At 33.6% G+C, this 21,539-nt stretch overlaps 2 protein-coding genes and 2 pseudogenes across 3 annotated transcripts; 2 read left to right on the top strand and 2 right to left on the bottom strand.

The window, feature by feature from the left end:
• Positions 1–397: 397 nt before the first annotated feature.
• Positions 398–2,877, top strand: LOC143601328 (hexokinase-2-like; the record flags this gene model as incomplete). The annotated part of the gene is made up of 6 exons (XM_077078768.1): positions 398–472; positions 615–770; positions 870–968; positions 1,170–1,300; positions 1,419–1,500; positions 2,333–2,877. Coding segments are annotated over 6 exons (903 nt in total), but the record flags the coding sequence as incomplete, so codon positions are not given.
• A 3,585-nt stretch (positions 2,878–6,462) lies between these two features.
• On the bottom strand, positions 6,463–7,183 carry LOC143601326 (mitochondrial import inner membrane translocase subunit TIM17-2 pseudogene; annotated as a pseudogene).
• A 4,206-nt stretch (positions 7,184–11,389) lies between these two features.
• Positions 11,390–11,968, top strand: LOC143601327 (uncharacterized). The gene has a single exon (XM_077078767.1). It carries the CDS (start codon positions 11,390–11,392, stop codon positions 11,966–11,968), a length of 579 nt encoding a protein of 192 aa, XP_076934882.1.
• A 4,674-nt stretch (positions 11,969–16,642) lies between these two features.
• On the bottom strand, positions 16,643–20,007 carry LOC143601331 (SNW/SKI-interacting protein A pseudogene; annotated as a pseudogene). Its single transcript, XR_013147629.1, has 2 exons — positions 19,850–20,007; positions 16,643–18,542 (listed from the first exon to the last, which is right to left on the bottom strand). The product of XR_013147629.1 is annotated as an SNW/SKI-interacting protein A pseudogene (transcript).
• Positions 20,008–21,539: the final 1,532 nt, after the last annotated feature.

The following is a 21,539-nucleotide window of genomic DNA, read 5'->3' as shown; positions in this document are numbered from 1 at the left end:
AACCTCACAAAGACATAGCAAAACAAATTTTTTATTATGAAAATGGAAAGCAATAGTTTTTTTATTAAAAATATAATTTTTGAGGAATTTTGTTAGTACATATTTTTTATGTTTTCAAGATTAATATTAAAGATGCAATCAGTGTTGCTTCCTATGTTCTTTTACTATTTTGCCCTTTTTTACTCTATACTATAAACCACAAAACGAAACAAAGACAGAATTATTTTGAAAACGAAAAGTGAGACAAATTTTTTTAAATAAAAATACATTATTATTGGAATTGTATTAGAAGTACATATTGTACATGCTTACAGGATTTCGAGGGTATAATAGACATTCTACCATAATCAATTAAGGGTTTCTGTTTATGCAGTGTTATTGGTTTGTTTTATAACAGGTTGGATTAGATGTCGTGGAAGAGTTGACGAAAGCAATGGAAAGGGTCGGCCTTGATATGCGTGTTTCCGCTTTGGTAATTTTTATTTTTTTTTATAATTAATTTTATGCTGAAATAACGGTGTACTTAACTTTTAGTCTTTTTCTTTCGTTAATTGACCAGATTGAGTAGAGCCTTAAAAGGTTAAAAAATTTATAATTTTGTGTTGAGAATGCAGGTCAATGATACAGTGGGAACATTAGCAGGAGGGCGGTATGGTAACTCTGATGTCATTGCTGCTGTGATATTAGGTACGGGAACCAATGCAGCATATGCAGAGCGTGCGAATGCAATTCCTAAATGGCAAGGTCTACTTCCTAAATCAGGAGAAATGGTTAGTTATTATTATTATTATTATTATTATTATTATTATTATTCATACAGTTGGTAGTAATTTTTTACATAGATAAATAATGGTTCTTTATATGTTAAGGTTATAAATATGGAATGGGGCAACTTCCGGTCATCACATCTTCCTTTAACCGAGTTTGATGAAAGTCTTGATAACGATAGCTTGAACCCTGGAGAGCAGGTAAAGATTTGGATACTCTTTTCTTGTTATCTAGTATATATAATTGTTTAGATACAACGGTAGAAATTTAAAATATGCTGCACACTAACAAAAGCCGAAAGCAAGTAACAAGTTACATTTTTTTTTGTAATTAACCTTTAGCTTAATGCCATCATAATATTGTTTATTCATATAATAATATAATATAATCTTTTTAAACAGATTTACGAGAAGATGATTTCGGGAATGTATTTGGGAGAAGTGGTAAGACGAGTCTTGTTAAAGATGGCTGAAGAAGCCGAGTTTTTTGGAGATGCCGTGCCATCCAAACTTCAAAAGCCCTTCGTATTAAGGTACATCATTGTTATATGATAATCCACAATGGTACTAACTAATAAATTGATCTTCGACTGCTGCATATGTTATTTGTTTTGACTTTAAATTTTCATATATTGTTTGATATTTTTTCAGGACCCCTGATATGTCTGCAATGCATCACGATTCGACTCCGGATCTTAAAGTGGTAGCAACCAAGCTGAAAGATATACTTGAGGTACGTATCGTAGGGGTGTGTGTTGTGCGGTTCGGTGCGGTTTCTGCTAAAACCAAACCGAAAACCAAAACTTCGGTTTTTGGAGTTTTTGAAACTGTTTGGTTTCGGTTTTTCAGTTTTCGGTTCGGTTTCGGTTTTTTCGTTTTTGCCATTTGAGCTTGAAAATATTAGGCCGAAAAACAAATTGGCAAAAAAATAATGAATTTAGGAATAAATAATGTTAATTAAAAAATAATAGACTATTATATATTTGACAAAAAATATTTGAGTTACATATTTAATAAATTCTTCTAAATTACTTAATATAAATTATATAAAAAAATTAGACATTCGGTTCGGTTTCGGTTTTTGCCATTTGAGTTTGAAAATATTAGGCCAAAAAAAAAATTGGCAAAAAAATAATGAATTTAGGATAAATAATGTTGTTAATTAAAAAATAATAGACTATTATATATTTGACAAAAAATATTTGAGTTACATATTTTAATAAATTCTTATAAATTACTTAATATAAAATATAAATAAACAAAAATTTAGGAATTCGGTTCGGTTTTTTCGGTTTTTATCATATGCAAAACCAAAACTGAACCGTTAGTTCGGTTTTTACCAAAATATAAAACCAAACCATTGGTTTTTGTTTCGGTTCGGTTTTTCCAGTTTGGATTTTTCGGTTTCTTGCACACCCCCTAACGTCGTATCATGATGGTTTTGGCCTCGGTTTTGTACCCCAAGTTATATACTATTTAGTTATTTTTATAATAATTATGTAAGCATGAAATTTTAATATTCTAAATAGAAATTATATATGATTACGTGCAAAGTTGACTTGCAGATATCCAATACTTCTCTAAAGATGCGAAAAGTAATCGTCCAGCTCTGTGAAATCGTGGCAACTCGCGGTGCTCGTCTCTCGGCGGCCGGAATCCTCGGAATCCTCAAAAAAACCGGACGAGACGTTTCTGTTTCCAAGGAAGGCGAAGAAAATCAAAAATCAATAATAGCAATGGACGGTGGATTATTCGAACACTACACCAAGTTCAGAAACGCGATGCAAAACGCCATGTTCGAATTGTTAGGTGAAGAAACCTCGAGAAACATTATCATCGAGCTATCGAATGACGGGTCGGGCCTCGGTGCTGCTCTTCTCGCAGCGTCACACTCTCAGTACCTCGAGTATATCGAGTCGGCATAAATTTGTGTTGGATTTTTGTACATTTGTTTTAAGATTTTTTGGACTCATGGTTTGTTTTTTGGTTTATGGTATCTATTTCCCATTAAATTATATGGGCTCTTGTAGCGTCACACATGGAATTGTATGTTCACATGTTTTAAGATGTATTAGTGAATGAATGAATAAAGCAAGGTTTTAAAACATTATTAAGTAAGCCTTTTAACACTCACATTGTTTATTTATTTTTGTATTTTTTTCTATTTTTTTTATTTAATTTTGCATATTATGAGTTAATGAATGTAGCTTACTTCTTTTGTGTTACGATATAAAACGGTAATTGAGCTAAAGAATTGCAGAAGAAGAATAATCGTAGAGAACGAGATTTACTATCAAATCATTAGCTGCTTATTCTAGGGTGTGCAAGAAACCGAAAAAAACCGATTCGTAACCGAAAAAACCAATCCGAAACAAAAACCGATGGTTTGGTTTTATGTTTTTGTAAACACCGAACTAACGGTTCGGTTTTGGTTTTGCATATAATAAAAACCGAACCGAGATCCTAAATTTTTGTTTTTTTTATATAATTTATATTAAGTAATTTATTAGAATTTAATAAATACGTAAGTCAAATATTTTTAATAGTCTATTATTTTACAATTAACAAATATATTTATACTTAAATTCATTATTTTCTGCCAACCATTTTTTCGGCCTAAAATTTTCAAGTTCAAATGGCAAAAACCAAAACTGAACCCAAACGAAAACTGAAAAACAGAAACCGAACGGTTTCAAAGACTCGAAAAATCGAAGTTTTGGTGTTCGGTTTGGTTTTAGTTGAAAACCGCACCCGAACCACACCACGCACACCCTAGCTTATTCCACATCCCCGTTCCGTTTGTATATTTAACGAACTCAGTTGTAATGATTATTTTCATAACCCATTATACTATTAATACCCTAACATTTTGATGGTCTATCGGTCCAAGTAAAAACTCTTAGGCTTGTCATTCTTTGTGCAAAACCGACTAACCGAACCACAACCAAAAAACCGGACCAAAATAACTAATTAACAACAGGTTGTTCGGTTTTGTTTTCTTTGTGAAACAAAATTACGGTTTGGTTCGGTTCAGTTATACCTTGCTCCAAAAGCGAACCACAATAAATTTGTTTGAATGTTTGTTATTGAATTTGTAGTCATAATTCATTATTTTAGACGAAAAGTTTCCCGTCTATATTCATATATAGGAGCAAAGAGTTTAGACCAAAATTTATTATTTTGAGCCAACTTTTTTCAGACTCAAGCGCTTCAAGCCAATATGTAAGGCCCAAACCCGATTTATAACCGAATGGAACCCATACAATAAACCGAAACTGAATGGAACCAACACTTCGGAACTGGTTTGGTTTGAGCCTAAAATCAACCAAAACCAAAACCAAGCATGATTAATAATTTTGTACTTATATCGGTTAACCGAAATCAACCATGATCAATGCGTTCAAAACACCCGGGTGCTATTAGAGGTGGGAAAATAAGCCGGTTAACCGAACAGACACTGTATCGGTTTGAAACCGATTATGTAGAAACCAGTTTGAAACCGATTGAAACCGGTTTTTAATTTTCTTCACCAAAACCGGTTCCAAACCGATTAACCGAACCGAAACCCGAACCAAAACTAAACGTAACCTGATCAAGAAACCGGTTTCAACCCGAACAGAAACCGATCATAAACTGGTTTTGACTTTTACTGACCAAATCAAACAGGTTTCACCCTAAACCGGTTTTGAGTTTTAAACCGGTTTGTGCACCTTTATGTGATATGTTAATCAACACATATCATAATAGAACCAAATTATAATTCATAAACATAATAAACTACAAGTGTTACTTATATATACTTAATAATCATCCAAATACTCACTCACATTTATAATTTAATTAACAACAATAAAATAAATGATCAAATTACAATAGAGAGTCAGGTAAACATGCAACAAATAATCATCCAAATAACATCAAACAAACTCAAAACTACACATTATCTTTCGCCTTCGGTTTCAAGGACGAGGACGAAAGCGTAGGTTGTTGTGGGGCTGCTTCAACAACAACTTGTTGTTACGCGCTATCAAACTTATCAACCACAATTTTCGCAACAGTCAACCCAACACCACTCGCAATACCCGAGCGAGCAACGGCGTGCAACCCCTGGCGCCACTGAAAAAGCCCGCTGGTGGCTGCCCCCGCGATGATTGAGTTCCATGCATCCGTTTTTTGACGCGCGGTATACATGGCTATAACGAAAGAACCGCCAAGACTACGTGGCGCGACCGAGCATATGGTGCTTACGGCGCATACGATACGGAAGTTGTCTACCTTCCACTCGCTCCTCGCGTCACGTGAAGGTTCTGGTGGCGTCATGGTGATGATGTAAAGTTAGCTGAGTTTTTGTTTTTGTTTTTGTTTTTTTTTAAACCTGGTCGGTGTTAAAACTCAAGCGTTGTCAGTCTTGGGCATTAGGCGGTAGAGGTGCACAAATCGGTTTATAACTTAAAACCGGTTTGGTTTGATCAACAAAAGTCAAAACCGGTTTGTAATCGGTTTCGGTTTGGGTTGAAACCAGCTTCTTACAATGTTACGATTGGTTTCAATTCGGGCTTTGATCGGTTTCAGTTCGGTTTTTGCCCGGTTTTGGCCGGTTTCTGTTCGGGTAACCGGTTTTGGGGGAGAAAATTACAAACCGGTTCCGAACCTACAGTTTCAATCGGTTCCAAACCGGTTCCTACATAATCAGTTTTAAACTGGTTCAGTTTCAGTTCGATTTTCGGGTCGGTTCGATTAACCGGTTTATTTGCCCACCTCTATTAGGCAGTAACTCGACACAAATTCAGACGGTTTCGGTTACGTTTGTTGCGGTACATGAGCTAAAAATCGAGGTGGACCAGTGGTTAGGCGTTGGTTAGTAAACTCGGGCGTTGGTAAATCCAGGGATGAGTTGTTAGTCCCATGCGTTGAGGTTGTGAGTCTACGTGAATTTGGTTGGTTTTCATTACGGTCGTTAACTTAGCGGAACTAAAGCAAACAAAAAAACAAAACATGGACGTTCGGTCGGTTTTCGTCATGTTCGTTACCGTACAAGAATTAAAACAGACAAAAAAAACACGAACTTAACGTTTCGTCGGCTTCCATTATATACGTTCAGTCAGTTTTCGTCATCTTCGTTCCGTTATATAAAAAAATCAAAAGTTTAAAACAGACAAAAAAAACACGAACTAATAAAAACCATGCCAAGGACGACTAAGGGCATGTTTGGGATTGCTTCTTTAAAATGCTTTTTGCTTTTTGGAGAGTCAAAATGTCCAAAATGACCCTCCAAAAGCACCTAAAAGCACCAATTTTTGCTTTTTGGAGAGTCAAAATGTCCAAAATGACCCTCCAAAAGCACCTAAAAGCACCAAATTGGTGCTTTTAGGTGCTTTTGGAGGGTCATTTTGGACATTTTGACTCTCCAAAAAGCAAAAAGCATTTTTAAGAAGCAATTCCAAACACCCCCTAACACGATGATACCACGAAGTGACCCAGTCAAGACTTAACAGCGGTCCTTATATAACAATAATAATTATTATTATAACTCATTGTGTTCAGTAAATAAAACAAAAACAAGATGATGTATGTTTGTCTAAATATTTCATTAACAAATAACATTAGCTCTTATATATGTTCTTATGCAAATACCTATTCTCTCATATCAAACACTCTAAACAAGTCCCATAACAAAAATCAAATCCAAAACACATTCATTCATTCATTCAATTAAACTCAAAACTCGGCGGCATCGGCGAATCAAAACTCTCCAACACATTATCTTTCGCCTTCGGCTTCGCTTCATCTTGCTTCCCACCAAACAAACCTCCAAACCAGGACGAGGACGAGGACGAAGATGACGCATTTTTTTGTTGTGACACCTCTTCAATAACAACCTGTTGTTGAGGCTGTTGCACACTAGCCAACTTATTAAGCGTAATACCCGCGCCTTCAATTAACGCCAATAAAACCCCACCAACCAGAGCTGACCGCGCCACGGGCCTTAGCCCATGGCGCAGCTGGAGCAGCCCACCAGTGGCTGCTCCAGCAATAATAGAGTTCCATGGATCTTCCTTTTGGCGCGCGTAAACCATGGTACAATCGAATGCGGAGAATAACCCGCCCCATACCGCGAAACTACCGCCCACACGTGGCGCGTTCATCGCTACGGATTCTAGGCCGCCGATGAAACGGTGGCCAGGTGGGGAGTTTTTTATGCCTTTGAAGATGTGGTAAGCCGAGCCACCGATGGCGCCCATGGCGAACGCGCCGCCTACGTTGTCGAGTATCCGGTCCGGGCATGGTTCACGGGTGGTTTCCGGTGTGGTTTGCATGGTTTAGGGTGTGAGGGTTTATGGGTTTAGTATAGATATGAATAAAAAGAAGTGGTTGACTTGAGGGTCAAGTAAAAGTGTTTCTTATGTAACAAGACATCTGTTTTTATCATATTTATGAAGAAGGCCACTTAATTTAGTTGTTGTCTTTGATAAGTTAGTCGAGTTCGATTTTACCTAAGAGGCCCAATGATAATTTCTATAACATTAACAATGATGATGATAATAATTAATAAGGGATTGTTCATAGTAAACACAAGATACATGTAGAACATGAAAAGATAGGTTAGAGTTGCATATAGTAAACCAGTCCGGCGGGTAGGGCTGTCACTTTTACCCGAAACCAGAAACTCAACCCGAGAAAACCCGTACTCGAACCCGAACTAACCCGACGTAAGAAACCTGAACCTGAGAAAATGCTAACCCGAACCGAAGTAATTCGGTTGGTTATTGGGTCTGAATTCTAGGATTTGGGGCAACCCGAAAAACCCGAATACACTGTTAGTTTTAAAACCATATATACTTTTAGGTATTACAGGCTAAGTCTTAACCGCTGACGTTATCAAAATTTAGTCTAAATCGACTATTTTAATTCCACCTATTATAAATCGATTGTTCATTGTACTCATTTAACCATTTTATAACCATGCAAAATCAAGATAGTTTAGTTGGTTTAAATGTTGTATTAATCATGTGTCATGTACTCATGTTGGGCTTTAGCCCACATCAGTGAGGCTGAATAGGACTTGGCCCAATCCTTTTTAACAGTTTATTTTCTGTAGGTCGGGACGTCGGGTTCTCTTTTAAAATCAAAAAATTTTAAAACCGGTTCAGATTAGAACCGGTTATTAGACAAATAATCTGAACCAATAGGAACCGGTTTGGATTGAATTAGAACGGATCTAGTGAAACCACTTTAAAAAAACGGTAATTTTTATTATTGAGTTTCTCTTCCTGGAAACAACTCTCTAATCTCAAAATACAAAAACATTCATTACTCATCCAAATGTGATCATAATAGATGGCGCGTAAGTTACTTGTTCCTAGCTTCTTGCTGAAACTTTCAATAATATACTTTCTCGTTCAAAAAAAGTCCAAACTTCTACTAAAATAAAATATTAAAACAAAAAATAGTAGCTTTTTAAGAAAACTATTATAAGAATGTATAGAAATGGAATAATAACACAAAGTCATAAAAACGGTATAGAGATCCCCATAGCATAGCATCATCACACGATGACTTCTTTCGCGTATGTGTTCCAAGAGCATTTGGTCACAACGATTAATATGAAGCTTATGATAAACCTCATATATCATGATTTTTATCTTCTCTACTCATAGAGGTTATAGATATAATGTCAACACCTCATTTCACAACTATATGATACATTAAGAATTCAAGATCTATATATCCATTATAAATGTTAAACCACACGTCGTGTTGTACTGTCTTAGAGGAACTCTATGAATATTTCTTTATAATTCGTTACACGCTTATTTAGTTAATAGTTTTTTTGTATTTTCCTATACTGCTGCCAATCGTTGATTGTTATATCACGTTCTTAATCATTCTCATGGACACACGTTTACGTAAATATTTTTTTATTAACATTTGGAATTATAAACAATATATATAATATTATTGCTTAATTAAATATGCATATTAATTTCCCCTGCTATGACACCTGTCCTTAATAATTAATTTTAGCGGCCAATATTAATCGGTTGTAACACGAAATAGAATACCAAATTGGCAATGTACATAGCAAATAAATATGTCACTTTCTCAATAATTAACTCACTAGGTACGTTTCAACATTTTCACAATCATTTACCTTGATTATTGCATATTTTTTTATTAACTAATAATATATTCCACGTCACATAATTCACGTTTTTCAGGCTTATACTATAATACATATATCAGTTTTTACGTGTCTCGAGTGTTGACAAGATTTTATTTAATTATTATTATTTAGTTTTCATTGTTAAAAGTTGGAATAAGTCATTTGTGATGATTTTATGAAATGAAAAGTTAGTATAATGATATTTAATGTATTTAATTCAAGTTGTGTGATTCTACTTTTACTCTCAAAAAGGTTTCTTCTATTCTTATTGTAACAACTAAAAGTTACTTTAGAAACTATGGTTATGGTTAGTAGTTGCCGATGGGTTTGATGCAGGTCAGGTTGCGTTGAATGAATAGACAGACGCATGCAAAATTGCTAAACTCGAAAAAGCTTGTGTAGAGAATTGACGTATGTTAATCCCATTTTTGTTTTAAATACGACTGGTTTTCTAACAGTGTTCAGCAGATCATGCATATATATAGTAACTTTTCAACACCGAAAGACGAACTGTACTTAAAGTTTTGTTTTTAGTATGATCGATTTTATCAACCCTTACTTTTTAAAGATAAATCATTGTAATTTGTAAAGCATTTGACGATGATATAAAAACTCTTTTAGATAAGAGTTATATGATACTACAATAGTAAGTTAGTATCTACTAATATCAAATTATACATCTAATTTATGAAATACATAAATTAATTATTACTTCACGTATATACTATAACAAATAAATTAGATACATGAGAAAAGGTTTAGTTTGATGTAGAAAAATACATACAAATAAATGAAATAAAAGTTATTTGTGATCTTTCAGTAAAATATATGCATTAAAATTACGAGATGTGTCTTGAATTAACATGTCTCGATCGATGAAAATAAAATTACATGAAGCAAATTATATATACATGAAATCAGTTTATGAACATGTGTTATAGTTTAAAATTAAGAAGTACGTAATAGTTATAAAATGATAGGTGCTCAAATGGACACCTAGATTGTCGTATAAAATAGTAATACTTATATTATAATAAGATGTCTAAGTCGAAAACTATATTAAATAAAATTTGTACATGTACCATTATTGGTTAATCTTAATATGACCAATATTGATGGTAGGCTGGTAGGACGTACTATTCAATTTACATAAATCATAACAAATATCTACATAATTACTTGTAAATTATATATATATAGTTAAAAGACAACAAACCAATAACATAGCTATTGGTAGGATATTGAAGGATTTTATTTCATTTTTGAACGATCAATAAAAAATATATTAGACAACCGAAACAAAGTAGCAAGATGTTTGCAAACTGAAAAATCTGTGAAGAACATCCACCTAAAACACCAATATTACAAGTAAAATCCGAAAAACAAAACGTACACCTCCCAAACTAAATCCGTACAAAACCGCCTTATAGCTCAAAAGCCCGCCACTTCTTAGTTCTTCCACGTAATTGATTCTTTGTTCTTTCAATTTCGCGCTCAAAGGAAACCCAAAGCTAAGGAGGCGGCTAAAGATGCATTTATTTAATTCTTTTCGTCAACTAGTTTATATAATTACATGCTTACGGTTTTAAAAATTTTAAATATATTTTTCTTGAGAGTTTGTCAATATTTCATGAGCTCGATTTCAAAATTTCTTGCAAATCGCTCATAATTAATATCATATTTACTTTCTTTTTTAAAGTTCACCCCTATCCTATCAATATAGGCACGCCACCTTTAATATTTGTTATTGCTTTGTGATAAATACAATATAGCTTTATCTAAACATTTCATTACACATCCAAATCCGAATAACCATTTCAACCCACTCCAAATACCCAAAAAATTTAGGGGTAATCAATAACCGAATCATTAACTGAAACCAAACCAAACACTCATAAAATCGAACTGAAAAAAACGAAACCAAATTAACTGAACCGCACCGAATTCTTCAAAATTTTTTTCATATTTTCAAGCTTTTTTTCCCACTATTTCATGTATTATATGTCTTAATTGTTTAATACTATCATTTTCATGTATTTACATCTTCATTTCATGTACTAATATTTTAATTTCATATATTTATACATTCATTTAATGTAAACCTTCATTTCATGTATTTTTAAGCAAAATTTAAACTCAATTTTGATATTGGTTATTAACCGAACCGAATCACGCACACCTAAACCCAAAATCGATATCTTATTAAGTATTAATGTATTATTAATATTAAGTTGTTTATAGATTTTAAGAGGCGATTAGGCTACGTTTTTTAAACTTGTCCAAAATAATGTTAGCATTTATAACCCATATCAACTATATTAACTATTTCCACCCGTTTCTTTTCACCTCATATTCCCTATATATATACACATACATGATACACCTATATCTCTCATTTCCTACCAAACATCTCTCTCTCTCTCTCTATAATAATAATAATAATAATAATAATAATAATATGGAGATCATAGGACGACAACAACAACAAACATCATTGACAACCAAGAAGCTTTGTGGTATCATAAGAGCAATTCTCTACATACTCAAAAAAAGATTATCAAAAAACATCCCATGGTTTGCACTACACATGATGCTCAAAAGATCCACCAAACTCGCGGGAAAAGCCCTCGGAACCCTTCTTTTCGACCACCAAACACTCACTTGTCGCCCCAACGCCACCAACACGAGCTTCATTGCGCCACTAGAGTACCAATTTAGTTGTAGTAACACTCTGGTTTTTAACTTGAAAAGAAAAAACAACCGTTTGAGGTCACATAAAGGCTATGAGTTGAGTGTTCATGAGGTTAGGAAAGTGTTTGATGTTTTGAATAGTTATGAGTATGATATGGAGCCGGAGAAGTCTCCGTTGACGGTATTAGGGTTTGGGGAGAGTGGGATGAATGTAAGGCAGTTGCGAGTATCGGATTCGCCTTTCCCGGAGAATTACATGGAGGAGAAGAGTTTGCAAGTGGATATGAAGGCTGAGGAGTTTATTAAGAATTTTTATAAGGAGTTGAAGCAGCAAAAGATGTTTTGATTGTAGTTTAATATCTCTATTATGTTTTTTTTTTTTTTTTATAAGTTTTTGAGTTTATGTTATGAAGTTTTGGTTTTGTTTTTGGGTTAAATTGTTGTGTAGGTCATGGTTGTTAAAGTTTATTAATATGAATCATTTACATATTTAAGAGGATCTCCAATGTTACATTCCATAAAGCTCACATCAACAATATTGATCAGAATTCAAACTCTTTCAAAATGTACATCCAATTTCTTTAACAACAAAAACTCTATTAAAAATATTTTTAAAAATATTAAAATTATGCATATATGTGTATGTTAGAGTGGGGCCCATGGGCTACGCGCCTGCTTTCTCATAGTGTGTTCCTTGCCACGCAATCTAGACGAGGGGTACAAACTCCCTATTGGAGATGCTCTAAGCGTAAACACCTGCTGAAATTATAGACGTTATCATAAGTTTTCCTATACTACTATCATGATTGTTTTCATTATATTGGTGACCTCAAATGAAAAAAAGTAATTACCGATCTCAATCGACTAGAATAAAAACGATAGTTATATGATGCATATAGGGTAAAAATGAAAGAGCGAACTAAATTATTTATATCTTAGTAGGTTCATAAATTTTGCATGTTAAAAAAAATTGTGTATGCTTGTAATCCTATGTGTGTATGTTTCTTTTTGAATCTTCTACATGTTGATGTTCACTATTTTCTTAAAACCATGATGATAACCATTGTTTTCCATGGTAGTTATATAGTTATAGTTGTCAAAAGGTAGCTAGGAAGCTATTTCCTAAAACCATCATGATGATAATCATTGTTAAATCAATTCTAAGTTTAAAAACTACCATAAACACTAGTGAACACTTCTAAAAAATTAGCTTTAAAGTGTTTTTACTGCACATTAACGTATATTCTAGATGTACCACATCTCATCTAATAATAGAGTAAATCTTATACTTTTAATTACTTATTTTTATGGTCTGTTTGATAAGATTAAATAAAGTAAATAATTACTTATAATTGTGGTCTTTTTTATAAGATTACTATATGTTATTGTTACATTGAAACTTGAAAGAAGTTATAATCTTTGTATTTTCTTTTTGTAACTAACTATTTAATCTTGTTAAACCATTCTTTACAAATTACAATACTTACTATGTTTTAATTATATCCAGAACATTAATAGTAAAGAAATTAACATATTGGTAACTTTCAAATGCATAGAATATTATAAGTCAAAACTTAAACATCACCATACATTGCATATAGATTAGATTTTAAATGAATAAAACAATCTATGATTTTAATAAAATTCCACTAATTACGGAAAGAAATAACTCTTTACACGATCAACAACTTAAGGAGTTATTTTCCTAAGAGTGTGCCTTAACCTTAATAACAATACTTTTCATTTTTGTGATATGTCTCTTTATAAAAATACAATATCTGGCAATCTGGCCCACTTTCTTTTACAAAATTCAATTTCAAGATATCAAATAAAATCATCATTTGATCTCCAAAAAGAAGTAGCAATCCAGTCAGCTCTGAAGAAAAAAAACTAATATATCATTAAAAATTAAAGGCAAATTGATAATAAATAATCTATTTTTTTGTATTGGTTGATAATAATCTCATCTTTAAAAATTCACGTCGCCGGTCAAACATTTCGACTATTTTTCTCTCAATGGACATCCGTAAACAAACCGATGTTTTAGGGCGGCTTTTGATCGGAAGAAGAATACAAGTTGACTGATGTAAAACTTATCTCGAAACGGTGATTCAAAGGGTTTGATTTTTGTTAATTGGAAATTCAAACACCCGAATTGAAACACTGTTTCTTCGTTCGGATCATCGTTTCGAGATAAGTTTTGCACAGTCGACTCATATCCTTTTTCCGATCAAAAACCTTACAGCATCAGTTTGAAATTCGAGAAAAAAAATTAGTGAAGTTAAGTGTTTTTTAACGGAAGTCCATTGAGAGAAAAATAGTCGAAAGATTAGACCATTGTCGGAGATTTTTAAAGATGAAATTATTACCAGTTAATAAAAAAATGAGATTATTTATTTTCAATTTACCATTATTAATAGTTGCTAAATCTGTTACTTTTTGGTAGGAAAACAAATAAAAAGGTTACTATTGCATTATTAAATTTCTATGTTATTGGTTGGTTCATGATGATTTCCCTGAAGATACTCCAGCTATGTTATAATGTTGGATTTGTGAAGATATGAGTACGGTCTATTCACACAACTTATATTATTAATAACTTGGGGCCCCTTCTATATGATTAAAATCAAACCAAATCAACGTGGACATATATGATTTTAACTGGTTATTTAATCGCACAATTCAATTGTTTTCTCTTTTCTATTAGTATTAAATCAAAACTATACATATATATTCTATATGTTAATTGCTATACATCAAAGTGAGAGGATTGGCCATTTTTTATATAATGTGAAATAAAAGTGCGAATATACTTCAACAACAAGGAAACTCGTTTATGGATAATCCATCATTGGTAATCCCCGTCTACGAGTCTCAATGAGAGACGTAAGTGATTCATATAAAGTGCAAATGAATTATTGTAAATATTTTTGTGTAGTTGTTTCTTTTGTTGTATTTTTTTTAAAATTTATGGGTTGATTTATATTGATGTATCGTCCTATGGTTTATAAGACACTTGTCATGCTAAAAATGTAGTAATAAATGTTGCCCGTTATTGACTTTCGTTGTGGTTCTAGATTCGTGTATTTTATGAATAAAATAGGTTTATATATCGCATTGACAATTCCACGAGTGTTTAGAGCAAAACACGTTAATCTATTGATTGGCTCCATGATAAAGATGCAATCAAATTTTGGAATGAGTAGTGGGTGAGGACTGGACGGCTACTTTGGCTTATTATATGTTTCAGCGGTAATTTCAACTGAGTTTAAAAAAGATGTTGCGTACTGGATAGGAAGGAAGCCTAGTACACGTTGGAGGTTGGAATGGTTTAGATCAGAGCATGGTGCATAGGTAATCTAGTCATTGTTATTCGATGCTTAAGATCTAAGTGTTGAAAAATAAAAAAGAAATGGAAACTATTTTTGAAATAGCTATTTTTGTTTCCGTTCACCTTTTTTAAACGTTCAATACTTTTTATACTATATTATAATATTATATTATTTTTTTACCTTCATTAAAAAATCGAGCATTTTATTATTATTATTTATACTTTAAGTATCATATTGTTATATTACAAATGAAAACTTAAGTAGTTAACTACCATATTTTTAATTGTGTAGTATTTCTATGTTGTATTAAATTTTGTACTAAAGTTTTTGTGTTTGATTTTTTTTTTTGTTGGTTATTTTTATTGTATTGAACTTTTTTATTAAATTTTGAGCAAATACGATGAAGTGTAATTTAATCTTAATAATAATACGATGAAATAGACACTAGAGTAATCATGGTTGTCGTGTTAGTCAAACCTTAAGATTAAATGCTAGTAGTCGATTTCGTAATTAAATAGTGGGCAATTGTCATGTTTAATAGCCACAAAATAATTAAAGGAATGAGAGGTACAATATATATGACGTGCAGACGTGAAGTATCTTTTATTATTATTATTATTATTATTATTATTATTATTATTATTATTATTATTATTATTATTATTATTATTATTTCTTTGAATTCCTTTTTAACATAATTTAAAATACCGTAACGAGTTGAATCGTTCGCTAGCTGCTCAAGATTGAATCGACAGAAAGCTGAAACAAACCCGTCTTATTCGAGCTCCAATCAAGCCTCAAATAAAGCTCGTCTAGTTATTGAGTCTGACTTCGAACCTTTTACGGGAAGCACATTTAGGCTCGTCGAGCTTAAAAAACTAACGAGCCTTGTGTGTTTTAAGTTTTACCTCGCATTGCACAACCGAGCTTAAACCGAAGCTGGACTCGTTTATATTAGGTACTACATGAGCTTGAACCAAGCTTAGATCATTTAAGACTTTTTAATTATTAATATATAACTTAAAGGAGCTCAGACTATTAAATAGCAACCAGCTTTTATACCGTTACATGTAGCAAAATTTTATTGAAACAATTAATGCCTTTACATAGAAAACTAGAAAAGTATTAATTTCTAATTCTTTTTTATTGTTTTTTTTACATTATAAAGTTGGAGTATGTGATAAAAGACTGCCATACACATATGCTCGTACATGTAACTATGTAAGCATGTAAACGACCTAAACGTTCAATAAACCGTTCAGCAGTAAGTTCATGTATGTTAGTTTATTTAATAAAGAGCGAAAATAAACAACTTTTTGTTTATTTAATCAAATAAACAAACATAAACACATATAAACCGTTCAGCAGTAAGTTTATGTATGTTAGTTTATTTAATAAAGAGCGAAAATAAACAACTTTTTGTTTATTTAATCAAATAAAAAAACATAAACACATGTCTCATGTCTCATGTCTCATGTCTCATGTCTCATGTCTCGTTCAGTTATTTACTGTTAGAAGATTTAGAAGATTAATAAAAGTTAAAATTTAAATAAAACAAGCTCACATGACATCTTATATCTTAAAGATAACAAGATAGTAGCATCCATAGTTTTTTGAGTAATAAAACAAACATTCAGTTTTAGTACAAACTCAAAATACTTAAAACAAACATTTAATAATGTAAGCAACTCCCATAGAAACCGAGCCAGCGACGTTACAACTCGATCAACGTCCCTTTTCGAACCCAATACGAGACCTACCCGACCCATCATATCCTTCTCGCGATCCACCGCCACTAGCCCTCATGGTCCCACCACTCCCAATCTTATCAAGTGGTTTCTTCCCGCCCTTAACCTCGGTCAAAAACTGGTCCAGACCAAACGGATCTGCATCTTCAGCCGCATCCTTCTCAAACTCAACCGGCCCACCTCTCGGCCCGCTCTTCTCACCCGCACCCGAGAAACCCTTATCGGGCTTGAACCGGTCAGTCTTCCTGATCTTGTCGAGCTGCTCGTCGGCCCCACCGTACATCTCATCGTCAGCATCTTTCTTTGGTCTGTATAGAGTAGATAACGTCGGTTGTGCAGTGAACAAGCCTTTATCGTATATATTGTATTGATCATCGGTGACGAAACCCGAGTCCATTCCCTTTTCTTGGTTGAACAACCGCTGGTCATACATGACCTCACCACCACGGCCCGACCCGGCTGAAGCCATACCGAGAGCCACTTTTTCGCTAATGTCACGGTCACGGTCTCGTGTGATCTTACTCTTTTTCCCCATGGCTGCATCTTTAGCTTCCAACCGTCTTTCCCTCTCACGTTCTCTACGTCTTTCTTCACGGATTTTCTCTCTTTGGATCCGTTCTTCTCTCTGCTCTTTCGTCTCTCTCGGCTGGTCTCGGTCTCGGTCTCTTTCACGTTCAAGCCCACGTTTATGTTTATGTTCGTGTTCGGGTCTCATCGGCTCATCAGTATCCATCATATTCATATCAGGTGCAAACGAGCCCGGACCAGTGATAGGGGCCCCGGTACCGGTTCTTTCGGACCGGGCTTTTTGGGCCAACGCACGTAGCTCTTGCTCTTTTCGTTCTTTTTCTTTCATCATCATTTCTTTCTGGACTTTGGACCTCATTGAAACCGCTTCACGGGCCTGTTGTTCCGCTACATATAAAGCTTCTGAAAGCTTTGCAAAGTTATCATTAATCTGAACCTCTTGAAGTCCTCTACCATCGGCTGCTAAACGCTTATCAAGCGGGATCGTGTACCCTTTCGGGTTTTTCCAGTTAGAAATACACGGTGGGATTTTCCAATCTTGCTGGTCTTTAACCGTCACGGGTCGTGGTGGAGAGTGCATGACGGGAACTGGGGGTGACCCGTTAGCTTTTGGGACCCGCTTGTGTTTAAACTTTGGTGGATCTAACGGGTCAACTGGCATTTCCACCATCCTAATGACTCTTTCCTTTGCACCCGAGTTAAAAGCAGCCGATTGCTGCGACGGTTTGTACTTGATAAATTTCGAATCTTGCAACTGCGTTTGAACGTTTTTCGGTTGCGCTGCGCTTAACCGCACGTTCACGATCTTCTCGAGAGCTTCTTTAGTTTGTAATGTAACCTTTTCGATCTCTTGTTGTTTCTCGTCATCTTCTTCATGTCCTTCATCGTCTTTCAGAATCTTGGGAATAATATCTCGGTGTTGCGAGTACACAATCTTTCTAGAATTTTCATTTTGCTTCACGATAGCATCAAACGTCAAATTACCCTTGTCGTCAACAGTAACGGGCAATGTTTTTGGGCCGGAGTTACTCTCTCTTTTCCTACCCATATCAAGTGGATATTGTGCATAGTGAATCTCGGGAAACGCTCCACCGTCACCAAAATCTTGTGGTTTTGACGGACGATATTTCAATCTTTCGGGTGTGTTATATATTGGGATAGGGTTGGTTTTGACAACAGTGGCGGTTTCTTCTTCTGTTGAGGCGGAGTATCGTTGCTTGAACCACGGATCACTTGAATGATCGTAGAATGTAGCAGCGGATGATTTGGCTGGTGGCAATATCTCCTTCAGTGCTGCCATTGTTACAAGCACCTGCAAAAAAAAACAAAAAACAAATAAGTCAAAACAGATCTTTGGAATATATGTGCTAGTGAGTTTATAGAAGTCAAACGATTCAAAACTATATATGATTGATATGAACAGCTTAAACAAAGGTTCAATGTATCAACAGAACAACACCACCTAACTCACACCTATTTATTAAAAGCTCAAGATGTGCATGCCTAGGCGCTTTTAGTGCAACAAGGTGCAAATAGCGCCTGAACCGAAAACAAACCTACCAAAACTAGTTTCAAACGCCTGAACCAGCCGAAAACAAGTCTGAAATAGCCAAAAAAAACTTGGACCAGGGCACCAGGCATGCGCCTTGAATCTTTTAACTACCTAGACTCATAACAACCCGAACAGCAGCTCAAACAACTAAAAAAATGATATAGCATGCATAAATATAATCAAAAGATTTTCAAGGATAATATCATCATCTATAGATAACAAACTACAGAAGCAATTCAAAAAATAAACTTATAACAAACAGGCAACTTAAACCAGCTAAACCAGATAGAAACATGGAACAATTAAATAACCAAATCGACTTTATCAATTTTATTCACATAATCAACTCTATGCAATATACTCACTAAATCAGGTCTGGCTCAACTGTTTTTGAGGCCTTACTCGAAGTAAAATGGCCCTTTCCTAGAAAAAATTTTCGATTTTGTTTTGAAATGAAGCAAACAATAAATCAAGCGAAACACTAAAAACAGAAGCAACAATAAAACAAATTCAGTAACTTGTATTCAACTTGCCACTTATAATGTATTCAAGTGCATACAACAATTGAAACACTTAAATAAAAAACCAGAGTATTATATTTGCAGCTTAAGATTACTGTAATATACATGCAATGCATCCTACTTATAAAATTATGTTTTCAACTCAAGAGCATTATTATATCTGTAGCTATACTGATTGTTTCAATACTCACCATTCTATGGAAAAAATAAAAACAAAAAAAGCAATTTTTAAGACGTATTAAACATCAATTAGGGTTCAATTCAATATATCAACCTCTATCAAATATAATTAACTAACCTTTAATTCTAAAGCTAGGGCTTTACTAAGCTAACTAGATCACAAACACTCAATAAACCTTTATCATCAAACAAGCAAGGGTTTTATTAAACATATAACAATGAAACTGAATAGATTTACTAACAATTAACAACCTTTATCATCAAACAATCAAGGGTTTTATTTTACTAAACATATACATACACAAACATATAATAGATCAGATGCAGCATATAATAACGATTAGATGGAGAAAATAGTCGGCGAACCTGGGGTTTATACGGTGTAGATCGAGAAAGTGATGAATGATTAATAATCGATGGGTATTGAATTGAGTATGGGTTATGATTTGAGTGGATTTGGGATCCGTATGCAATTCTAGGGTTTGGGTTGGAAGGAATTGGGGATGATGCGATTTATTTGTTTATATCTAGTTTTGGGGAGGCGGCTATGTGTTTAATATGTTTTTGGATATTTTGTTTATATTTTATTTTTTAAGTAAATAGTTAGATTTTTTTAAGGGTGCGGAAGAAACCGAAAAACTGATCCAGAATGCATAAACGGAAATATCCTAACAAAAAAACAGATTCAAAACAACGATCAACGATTTGGTTTTATGTTTTTATAAAAGCGAAATTTATGGTTCGGCTGGTTTTACATGTAATAAAAACCGAAAAAACGAACCAAACTGAATTTCTAGATTTTTTTTTATATTAAGTAATATAAAAGAATTTAACAAATATGTAACTTAAATATTTTTGGTCAAATGTATAATAGTCACTTAGTTAATAATCAAAAAATTATTTATACGTAAATTCATTATTTTTGGTCTAACTTGTTTTTCGGCCTAAGAATTTCAAGCTTATATGACAAAAGCTGAAAAAACCGAAAACCAAACGGTTTCAAAAATCCAAAAGTCTAATTTTAGGACTTTGGTTCGGTTTTAGCACAAAACCTTACGGCACCACACCAAGCACAACCATAGATTTTTTAATCTTCTTTTTCTCTCCTCTTTTATTTTTACTAGGGTGTGTAAGGCTCGGTTTGTGCCGGTTTTAAGCTAAAATCGAACCAAGAATTGAATTCTCGAAAAATGCTTGTTTTTTTTTCGGTTTTCAGTTTGGATTTGGTTCGGTTTTGGTTTCGGTTTTACCGATATTGTCATTTGAGGGGAAAAAAACAAAACTATCATTTTGGCCTAAATGATTTAGTAATTAACAACTAGTTGATTATTATATATTTGGAAATTGGGATAAAATATTTGAATGAAATACATATTAAGTTCTCATAAATTACTTAAAAAAGAATTAAAAATGAAAATCAATAAGTTCGGTTCGGTTTGGTTTATATTACCATCTACTCGGTTTCTAGAAATATATAAAACCAAATCATCAGATTTTGTTTCAGAGTTAATCAGAGCTGCTAATGTTACTAACCAAACTAGAGTGACCAATTTAACCAAAAGCCACCATATATCACACTGGTCTAATTACATCCTAAAATTCTAGTAGGCCTAAAACATATCAAAAGGTGTATAATGCATCTGATTAATTAAAAACTTTTGTTGTTCTTTTCTCTCTCCCTATGACGATTTTTAAAAATCTGAAACCTGTTCTCCTTCTCTTCAACGCTCTTGTACGTTTTATTATATTAAATCATCCACGCCTCGAAAATAGCCCGCACGTCATCTTCATCTAACACAATGTGATGAAATTAGCGTTTATAACAAGAATATAACCAATGCAAACAAACGAAAATATACGACACACAAGAAATAACGTGGTCTGGTCAAGGTGACATAAAGTTTTTTATTAAAATATTGCAACTACAATAGCGGGTATATACAAAGGCTAGTTAGGTTTAATAACTTAACGAGCAAGAAACAAAAAAATATGAGCTTAAAGCCGGCCAGCTCAATCCGAAAGCCTTCGTAAACCCGACCGATATTATACATTCGGG

Source organism: Bidens hawaiensis, unplaced genomic scaffold (genome assembly GCF_021521415.1).
Source record: "Bidens hawaiensis isolate Kalapana, Puna unplaced genomic scaffold, B.hawaiensis_p1.1 tig00056069_1, whole genome shotgun sequence".
Lineage (NCBI taxonomy): Eukaryota > Viridiplantae > Streptophyta > Magnoliopsida > Asterales > Asteraceae > Bidens > Bidens hawaiensis.
This window is presented reverse-complemented; position numbering and strand designations above follow the sequence as displayed.

What these genes read in the sequence shown, in the direction of transcription:
- LOC143601327 (XM_077078767.1), top strand. Translation starts at nt 11,390, where the DNA reads ATGGAGATCATAGGACGACAACAACAACAAACATCATTGACAACCAAG.